The sequence below is a fragment of the Solanum lycopersicum genome, chromosome 6 (genome assembly GCF_036512215.1).
Source record: "Solanum lycopersicum chromosome 6, SLM_r2.1".
In the NCBI taxonomy this organism is placed as follows: domain Eukaryota; kingdom Viridiplantae; phylum Streptophyta; class Magnoliopsida; order Solanales; family Solanaceae; genus Solanum; species Solanum lycopersicum.
Window position 1 is genome coordinate 47,597,859 of NC_090805.1, and position 10,440 is coordinate 47,608,298.

At 31.4% G+C, this 10,440-nt stretch overlaps 2 protein-coding genes across 2 annotated transcripts; both read left to right on the forward strand.

Moving 5' to 3' along the window:
* The first annotated feature begins 613 nt into the window (after positions 1-613).
* On the forward strand, positions 614-4,522 carry LOC101254499 (protein FAR1-RELATED SEQUENCE 2-like). Its single transcript, XM_004241369.5, has 4 exons — positions 614-751; positions 1,706-2,133; positions 3,326-3,542; positions 4,087-4,522. The coding sequence occupies exons 1-3, from the start codon at positions 745-747 to the stop codon at positions 3,539-3,541; spliced, it is 651 nt and encodes a 216-aa protein (XP_004241417.1). The 5' UTR covers positions 614-744; the 3' UTR covers position 3,542; positions 4,087-4,522.
* Positions 4,523-7,080: 2,558 nt separating this feature from the next.
* LOC104648025 (stigma-specific STIG1-like protein 1) lies at positions 7,081-7,998 on the forward strand. Its single transcript, XM_010324176.4, has one exon. The coding sequence runs from the start codon at positions 7,303-7,305 to the stop codon at positions 7,753-7,755; it is 453 nt and encodes a 150-aa protein (XP_010322478.1). The 5' UTR covers positions 7,081-7,302; the 3' UTR covers positions 7,756-7,998.
* Positions 7,999-10,440: the final 2,442 nt, after the last annotated feature.

A 10,440-nucleotide genomic window follows, 5' to 3' on the forward strand; every position in this document is an offset into this window, starting at 1 on the left:
AGTTCTAACTTTCTTGACCATCTTGAAGTGCTTATGGCATAGTTACATTTGACAGTCCTATAACTGGTATCTGCTGACTCGATTATCCCGGATCAAGAATTTCTTCACGCAAAGTTTGAACATAAGATTTTGGTGAAGGAATCTCATCCATTTCACCATATTGAAACTAGAGTTGGTAATTGATGGAACAGGCAACCATTGGTGGTTTCAATGCATTAGCTGTAATTGCTAATACATATGGACTATAGTATGTGTACAATAGTTAAACGTAACAAAATATTACGGTTGTTTAACATAAGGGATGAAGGTATAGTAAATTCGATCATATACATATTAAAAATTACTAATTATTAAAAAATCGAACTGCTGTGCTAGTAATTTGCATGATTAAGAAGAACCTTAATCATTAACATAATTCCAAAATTAATTAGTCTCTAGCCAAACTTTTAAAATCAATTTTTTTCATAGGTCCTTTAAAGAAAAATAAAATGCTTCTGTGAGAATCAAATTGTGTTTGACTAATCAATTTAAAAAGTACTTTTGATCAACAATTAATATTTGATCGATTTTCTCATTGTACTTTTGAGAAAAGAAAAACTTTATAAAATTTTAAAAAATATTTTTTGCATATTCCAAACATGCCTAAACCTTTTTGTCCATTTTAGCTTTTATTTTAGGGCCAAAGTTTTACTTCAGAAACAGAGTAAAGTGTTTCCCCCAAAACACTCAATTTTTGCTCAAGGGATGACTAGTAAGTCCTCTTTCTTTCATTTTTGTTTTTGGGTTTCGGTAAAGATCACTGCTTTTTGTTTACATGAATGCAATTATGTATAAAACTAGCTCAATAACAGCATAAGATTGTTTCTTTTGGCATTGCAATTTCTTCAGCAAGATTAAAGCTTTCTGTTCCTGCCACTTCTCTATATATTTTCAGTTTTTCCATCATTCATTTAAAAATTTTAAGATGGGTATTGAGTTCTTGAGGATTATTTATTTTCCCATGAAAACTTTTCTGGAACTTGTGATCTTTCTAATTGCTGAGTATGGGAGTTCTCTTGAAAGGGGAAAGTTAGGTTATATGATGCGTGATATAGATATAATTTGGTCCATTTTATAATTAGAAATTTGTTGTTTCAAATTTGCTTTCTTATGTGCATATTGCTGACACCCCTTTTCTGTTCTGTCTAAATTTGTTGCTGGTTTTGAATTGATATGAAGTTTAAAAAAAAGTAGATTTAGACTTCTAACTCTTGGGGTCACAAACTGAAGATATGTAAAATCTGCCAAAATGCTCCTTTTAATCTTGTGGTCTTATAACATGTCACGTGGAATATTATAAGAGTTGCCAAACAAGGAAAGAGGCATACTTCTGGAACGGACTAAAATGGGAAATAAGACAAACTAATTGAAACGGGGGAGTACAATTTTTAAGTTTGAAATCAGTAGTGAAAAAGCAAGTATTTGCTCGTCACACATTATCCTGTTTTGATTGATGCTACCAGCTCCAAATACCTTTGAAAGTTGTTTTAGACCAATTTCCCACCTTTCGTGAGGTTGTTAGGCTTGTTTGTGAAAGTTCAAAATTTAAAAATTATTTCTTTTTGCGGTATTACACTGGGTATATTGTTGTTTCTTTTGGTCTTGCTGTCTACGTTGCGAGAAAGTCTGCCAACTGAAAGTTCACTTATTTGTTTGTTTATCTCAGTGGATGTGCACAATTTAGAGGATAATGGTGCTGGAAGAGTAGAATCGTCTGCAGAAGGACAAGTTAGTACATCTGAAGCTGATAGAACCCAAGAACCAAATGAAGGTATGACATTTGAATCTGAAGAAGCTGCCAGAGCATACTACGATGAGTATGCTGGAATGACAGGATTTATAACCCGTGTTCTGTCATCTCGCAAGTCAGAGCGTGATGGGTCAATTATATCACGTGGACTTGGTTGTAGAGGGATACCAGATAATCAAAGGCCAGTAAGTTTAGTCAATCAAAAGCGAGATAGACGACGTGATGGTTGTACAGCAATGATCCTAGTCAAAAGAGAGAAGCCTGGTACGTGGGTGGTCAGAAAATTTGTTAGGGACCACAATCATCCTTTAGTTATACCACCTTCCAAGAGACGCCCAACTTCCGTAAGCTTTCTTAGTCTTACCTTTGTATCAACATTTAATTGAAATTTTTATCTCAATTTCCCTAACTTTAACCCCTCTCTTTTATATTCTTTAGGCTTGTTTTTTGCTAATATTTCTTCGGCTACACAACTAGGTATCTACTTTGGATGTGTTTATTTGCATGCACGAGGCATTGAAGAATATTTTTACTTGTCTGCACAGCCTCTTGGATGACTGCCTGATTTATTTGTAGTACTTTAGTCAACATACCTAGAAGTCCCAACTCTCTTGCTAGTTGTTTCAAATAAGTAATCCCTGGTAAAACCAACTATTCAAGAATGCTTGATTTGGTATGCTCAATAGGTTGCCGATGGTTATCCACAGTAACATTACAGTATTAAACTTTCCATTTTTTCACATGGTACTATATTTGGCTTGGGGTGTCAAAATTGTACGTAGGATGTACCACCCCTGGTACTACTCATCGTTGCTTAAGCAGTGGTCATTTTGCTTGGAATCCAGTTTAACGCAGAAAGAGATATATTGAATGCATTAATAAGTGGTCTCATTTAGACTCTGCAATATAACACGAGAAAGATTCATTTTAAAACTTTTAATAAGTACATGAGATTGTGGTGCTCTTGGTTGTTAGTGATAGTGGATAAAAGTGAGTATCTGTGACAGTAGAATCTAAATGTACAGGCTTCCTTATGTTTCCATCAATTTTTGTTTATCTCTAATTATTGTCCTGCAATTTTTTATGAACTTTTCGCCTTGCCCATCCTTTTCGGCTGGGAAAGAAAACATTAAGTGCATAAGAACATATAATTATAGGGAAGGAAAAATTATAGTTAGGGGTGAAGTAAAAGCTGCTTGTAGATTATTAAGTGTGTTCGTAGTATCGTTTCTGCTAGTTTGCAGGGTTTAGTTTTAGAGAGGAAGTTGGTGGTTGTTTATGCATAGTATATGACTTTGTACATTATTACGCCAGCGTAGTTTGACAAGACATTAGTTGGATGGTTGGATGAGTACAAAACATAGATTGACTAATAGGAACTTATGTAAGATAGTTCTAAATTTTAAGCAGTCAGGCCACTTGGAGCCAACTTTTGCAATAACCAATTGCTGATGATTTCCCATTTTATACTTGGAGCCAACTGAGGTTTGATTATGGGACCGTCATAAATTGATACCTTTTGTGTAATTCTTGTAGGATGAGAAAGATAAAAGAATTCAGGAATTAACAGCAGAACTTCGCACCAAGAAACGACTAACTGCAGCATACCGAGAACAGCTCCTTAGTCTCATGAAAGATGTGGAAAGCCATAGTGAACATCTATCTGCAAAAGTTCAAGCTGTTCAGAGTATTCTTAAAGAACTTGAAGCTAAAAGACAGGAGCTTTCCAATCATAGTGGACACCATAAGTAGGGTAAGCATTTTTTGTTTTTAATTGATATTTCTCTTTAAAGTTTTTAGCATATGTGCTGATATCGAATGCAACTCCATCTTTGTAAGTTTTGCAAAGCCTGCCTATTGCAAAGACGTAATGTCTGGGTTGGATGAATCTTGAAATTGCCCATTTTGCCAGAACCTACTGGTGATGCCACTGGATTTCAATTGCCCTAGACATTTGCTCCGTATTAGGATAAACCGTATCATTTCCATGGGTGTGTATAATGGTGCTCTATAGGAAAGTATATAAACATTAATTAGTTTCTGATGCATCGTGAGGAATAAGTGGAATGGCTGATTATCAACATGAAACACAGTGCTATTCTTTATTTGTTTGTTTGTTTTGGTTGAATATTTTGTTTTCAACTTCATCCTCGAAATATTTGTTGCCGTTAGCAGAGTTGCAAATAATGCTTTCGGTATCTTACATGTGTAAAGACCTAGACATGTTTACCTTTTTTCAACAACTTCCACAACTACCTGAATCTTGATTTGACTTGCTCATCGTCTTGCAAATGCAGAAACTCTAGAGTTTATACCCCTGTCGAAAGTGATTATGATGGGACTGATTAGAGCCAAAGATGTCTAACTGAAGGCCATGAGTTGAAAGCTGATACAAGCTTGTGCTTTTGGCTGCGCAGCGGCTACATTAAGTTTCATGCAGTCGGATGGGTGCAGCCACGAATCAATATAATAGAGAGGAAGATCTTGTCGGAGAGATTTTCACAACTTTTTCGCGTAAATATGATGTGGGAATCTCTAGATTGAACCCCTGGTACATGATATCTGTATTTAGGAGCCTGTTCAGAAGTTGTACTAACCATATGCATTTGCTAGGATGGTTGATTCTTGTTTCTTGGTTTCTTAAAGTGAGCTTTTGGAATGGAATTGAGGTTTCCATATTTTAGTTCCTCAACTATTATTTAATGAGAAAAGTGGGCTTCGACCCACTTTGAATGTTGAGCTTCTCGTCGAAGATAAAAAGTACATACGAAGTTTTACCATGAGCGGCTTGTATCCATTGCACAAATATAGGTTCCGTCGAGATTTGCTTCTTCCGATAGGGACAGAGCTATGGTGTATCAAAGAATGATCAATCAAACACTTTTCATCGAAAAATTATAATTTATACCACGATATATATGAAAAATGACACTTTATGTGGTTTAATGATATTGTCGTGGACACCCTTGCAACAACTAAGTGAGGCAGCCCAATGTTACCTTTTTCAAATATTTGTAAAAGAGCTCCTAAATTAGCATTTTGTGGTAGTAATGATTAATAAATTTGTAATTTATAATATAATTCAAAATTAGTGGTGCTTATTAAAATAATCTTTAATTAGAAACCTACAACTAATTAGATTTCAAATACTTTGTCTTTGATTTTAAAATTTTTGAGATATTTATTCATACTAAAAATCAATTATTAATACTACCTAATTTGATTTTAAAAGTTCTGCTCACCCTTGATCAGTTTTTTTTTTAATTTATATAAAATTATGACTCCGTCAAAAATTGTCGAGCCTTAATTATTCAAAACTCAAAAGAGTGTCAGTAAATTCATCCAAAAATAAAAATAAAATTGAGGAAGTGAAGTTTGATATTTGAAATCGGAAAAGGGTCATATTTGCCCTTGTACTTTTAGAAAAGGGTCATATTCATCCTTCGTCATATTTTTTTTGATATATTTGCCCTTACCATCCAACTTTAGGTATATATTTATCCTTGAACAGCTAAGTATTGTATCACCATTTTTATTAATCTACGTGGCGCCTACATGACACCTGCGTGGTTCCATGTGTATATTATTTATTACAATTAAAATTTTATTTTCTATTTAGTGATACAATACTTAGCTGTTCAAGGATAAATATGTACCCAAAGTTGGATAGTAAAAACAAATATATCAAAAAAATATGACGAAAGATAAATATGACCCTTTGTAAGAGTACAAAAACAAACAAATATGACCCATTTCCAATTTGAAACAGTAGAAAGTGTCTAGTTACATAGAGTAGAGATTTATATTATACATTAATACCTTTGTTATAGTTCCTTTCTTCATGGAGAGGTAAAACATTATTATAAAATTTTTAGACATGGTTTTCTTGTTACTTTCCCTATTAAATTTATACTTCTTAATTACTTGTTCATTTTTTCCTTTTATGGTTGTCTCTAATTACTTGTTCATTTTGACAAATTACGAAAGAATAATTTTTTTTACCTATTATATCCTCAATTAAATGATTAATTACTTTAAAATATGTAAAATATTCATCCACTTTATAATTAATAAGAGTAAAATGGTAAACTCATTATGTCATTAGTTATTTTCTTAACAAGTGTGCCAATTTAAAAATAGACAAGTGATTAGCAACAGAAAAAAAAAAACATATTCAATGTAATTTCTGATCGATACAGTATATACAAACTTTATCTTACCTAGTCAAGATAAAAGGATTGTTTCTACATACAATTATGTTGCAAATATGTATCAAGTGTTACAATATTCAAATTATAAGTTTTAAGTTCTACATAAACTTTATATATTTGATATGCTTAAGGACACGAATTTAGGAGTGTGACCATAAACCAAAAAAGGTTATTCCATTATATGGAAAATGACATATGATGTAAAGTTTGTGTTAACATAAAATTAAATATCCAAACTTTAAGTTAAGTGCGTAAATAAATATATCCTAATTAATTGGGAGAAGACATACTATAACTAGAACATGGCCAAAACAATTTTTTTTGGCTTGCCCATGTTCATCAATTGTTCGAATTCAATGAACTTTTTTAGAATTCAACTTCACTCCAAATATATGTAACCCCTACATTTGGCATGCCACCAAATTAAAACTGTAATTACGTACACGACTGTGACATAATTAAGATACGAACAAATTGATTCAGACATAATTTTTGTTATTATGGTGTAAAGATTACTTTGGAGTCAAAACTCAAAATATTAGAAGCTACACTCAATAAATGCATGCATTTTGCTTTAGTTTCTTTTCAAATCCTTGATTACTAAGATGTTCTAATTTTATTTTATTTTTGATATTCAAAAAGGTCCTAAAAGTCAAATATTTTGTAATCAAATAAATACTTTTCTTGGTTCATACAATAGCCAAGAAACAAAGGCTTTTCCTTTACTTTTGTGCCCATAGAATTTTAAATGTTCAAAAATAAAATAAAATGTGAACTTCACTCCTCAATCATATACGTAAACGAGTAATATTCTTTTTGCCACTTTATAAACATTTCAAGCAAATTAAACCTCAAGTCAACGCTAATTGAAGTGGTGATTTCTAATTAAAGACTACATTAATGCCTAAATAACTATGTTTTTACTTGAAATTAACATACTCTAATTAATATATTTAAATATTTTCTTCACAATAACTCCACCATTTAATTAAACAGCAAATATATGTAATTATTGATTAATTTAATTTCTTTCATAATTAAGTCAATCTATTTAATTTTTTGCTTCTTCTTCACATTTCTCCCTTTCTTTCTAAAGTCAACTCTTCCATTTTCCCACTCTATTAAAAAAATATAAAACCCTTCTATATATATATATATATATGTCTCCCATTTACATCATTTCACAAAACCAAAAAAAAAAGAACACTTCTCCTCCCCTCCTCCTCCTAGTCAATAACGAAAACCAAGATCGATTTTCATCATCATACCATTTAATATCATCAATCAGTATCACATTCGAAAATGATGAAGTTGTTCAAAGTCATAGTTATTATAGCCATTGCGATGGGTCTCACCATATCTCTACTCACCATGCAACACAAATCAAACAACCCTGAATTTCATGAGGATGTAAAAGTTTCAGACGTGGAAGTGACGAAGAGGGTGAAAGTAAGTAGATTTCTAGCTCAACAAGAAATCAAGAACCCTAGGGCCGCGGATCATTGCCATAAAGACAATGAAATATGCCACGTGTCGGAAGGTGGTCGAAATTCGACATGTTGTAACAACAAATGCATGGATCTAGGTTACGATGATCACAATTGTGGTGCTTGCAAGAAAAAATGTCCATTCACAGAGACTTGTTGTAGAGGCCAATGTGTGAATTTGTCTTATGACAAAAGGCATTGTGGATATTGCAATAATAGGTGCATGACAGGTGGATATTGTTTCTATGGCATATGTGATTATGCCTAATTATGGATCGATGAAGACCTTTACTTTTGATGTTTGACTCATAAAAATACTATTTTTAGTGGAAGAAAAGCTCAATTTATACATATAAAATATTCATTTTTACCAATAAATGTAATTAACCACATTTATATTTTGTGGTTTAATTAGTTACTCCTAAGAAATATGGGATTTATACGTACATATATATGTATGGTGTAACAATTTTATACAGAGTGTATACTGATAAGTATTTTTGTAAACAAATTTATTTTAATAGCTAGGGATATATGCTCATAAACTTTGATGCGATTGGTTCAACTTTATTAAACCTTTAATTTCCACTTTTGCTATTAATTGCTTCTTCATTTCCCTTTTTACGTGAATCATTTCGAGCGAATAATATATCAAAAATATTTTGTTAACAACTTCTCCTCCTTTTCCTTCTTTCTTAATTTAGCCCACTAACAAAAAAAATAGTTTAATAAATATATGGTGTATACTTTAGTTAAGCAATATTCAGCCTTTTGAGTGTATCATAATAACTCATTTATATAGAAGTTATATTCAACTTTTTGAGTGTACAACAATATATAATTAGTGTATATTTTCTTATAACTTTTTTGACCATTTTTAATGTACATAAAACATGGCCATGTTTGTTTCTTTTATTGTATATAATTTAAGATCATCCCAAAGTTGAGGTGCTAATTAGTGTATTTTCATTTTATTTTTATAACACCACTTACAATGATATTTGAGTACTTAATGAGAAGATTTGATCTTGAAGTAGAAAAGTTACGCTAACCAAATAATGAATAACAAAATTATAATGCATTAATTACTTTGTACATATTCTAGGCACACTTTAAGATGCTGTAAATGTTTAGCACATGGTTCTACAACTAAGTAGGGGTGTGCAAAAATCGAACCGATCAGTAAACCGAACTGATAAAATGTTATTGGATTATTGGGTTTTAATGGGTTTAGAAAAAATAATTATTGGGTTATTGGGTCGGTTTCGGTTTTTCCTATTGGATTATTGGGTAAACCGATAACCCAATAAGACGATAGTTATTTACTACTTTACCATTCCTCAATATTAAATATACATAATTTAATACATAAATAGATTCAATATTAGCTTTTTAGGCTATATGATTTTTTTGTTAGGAAATTGGTGAGAACTTTGTTGATTATCCGGTGGATCAAGCAACTGTTTAAGATTGTCTCATTGAAATATTTTATTTTAGTTTTAATTCTAGTTCGTAATTGTAGGCGATAGCTTTTGCAAGTTTGTGAATGTTAGTAATTTAATCAACATTCAAAGTTTTCTATTATGTTTTGGCGGTAAGTTGGTAACATGTAATTATAACATACGTACTATTATATATTATTTGATCGACATTTTCTTATTGGGTTAACCGAAACCGAACCGATAACATCAAAAACCGATAAACCGATAAAAAATGTCTTATTGGTTTGTTATTGGGTTAGCATATTTTAAAACCGAAAACCAATAAACTGAACCGATTATATGTAAAACCGAACCGAACCGACCGATGCACACCCCTACAACTAAGAACTCAAAAAATTAGGTTCTTAAAAGATAAGGATATACTTAGCGTTTGAATTAAAATTTCATCGGAGTTTCACATATAAATATTTATAATTTTATCATATTATGTTAGAGTTTAGTTTTGAGTTTCATTTGTAAAAAAATCAAAGTGCAATACATTGTAAGACTTTTTTCGAGTCCGGAGTCGAAAGAGTATAAAATATTAATAAAAATTTTAAAACGGGATATAAAATTTTACATTAATCAAATCGGTAAAATCGCTGGAACAACAACAATTTCCTCCACCGAAAAAAGCAAATCACTGCTACTGCAGCGATTTTGCAAAATGTAAATTTTTTAAAGAAAAAATTCAAATTGCTATACCTAGGCAGCGATTTTCAAAAAAAATAAAATGAAAATCACTGCCTAGATAGCGATTTGAATTATTTTTTTTAAAAAAAAGTTGCTTTTTGCAAAATCGCTGCAGTAGCAGCGATTTTGCTTTTTCCGATGGAGGAAATCGCTGTTGGTCCAGCAATTTTGCCGTTTTGGTTAATATAAAATTTTATATACCGTTTTTGGAATTTTTGTTAATATTTCATACCCTTTATTCAATTTTGTTAATAATGATTAATTTTATTCAATTTTTAAATTCATTTTGTGTTAAAAACAATACCACTTCTCAGTTACGTTTTAAATTATCAAACTTTAAATTAAATTAGTAATGTAAATAAATAAACTTACAAAGTTTCTAAGTTGTGATATTATAGAAGCTTAATTGTTTTAAGTTTTGAAATTTTGAATTAAACCAACACAGAGAAAAACTTATGATCATTTGAATTGGGAATATTTGTGGAGCACACTCAGGGAGATGGGGTTTGGCAACACCTGAATAAAATGGATGAGGTTTTGTATGACCACAGTGAAATTCTCTGTATTGATCAAAGCATTAAAATGAACTTTTTTAGTGACTTTTACTTTTGGTGTATCCATTCTATTCCCTAGAATTCAGAGGGACATCACCATATTCTTAGATAGTTTATGAGGAAAATAGGTGTTCAGATTCTTTTTTATAAACCCTCTATACTTTTGATGTAATTACTATAGGAGTTCACTATTGGTGTACTTCACTGTTTATAATACCTAACTTT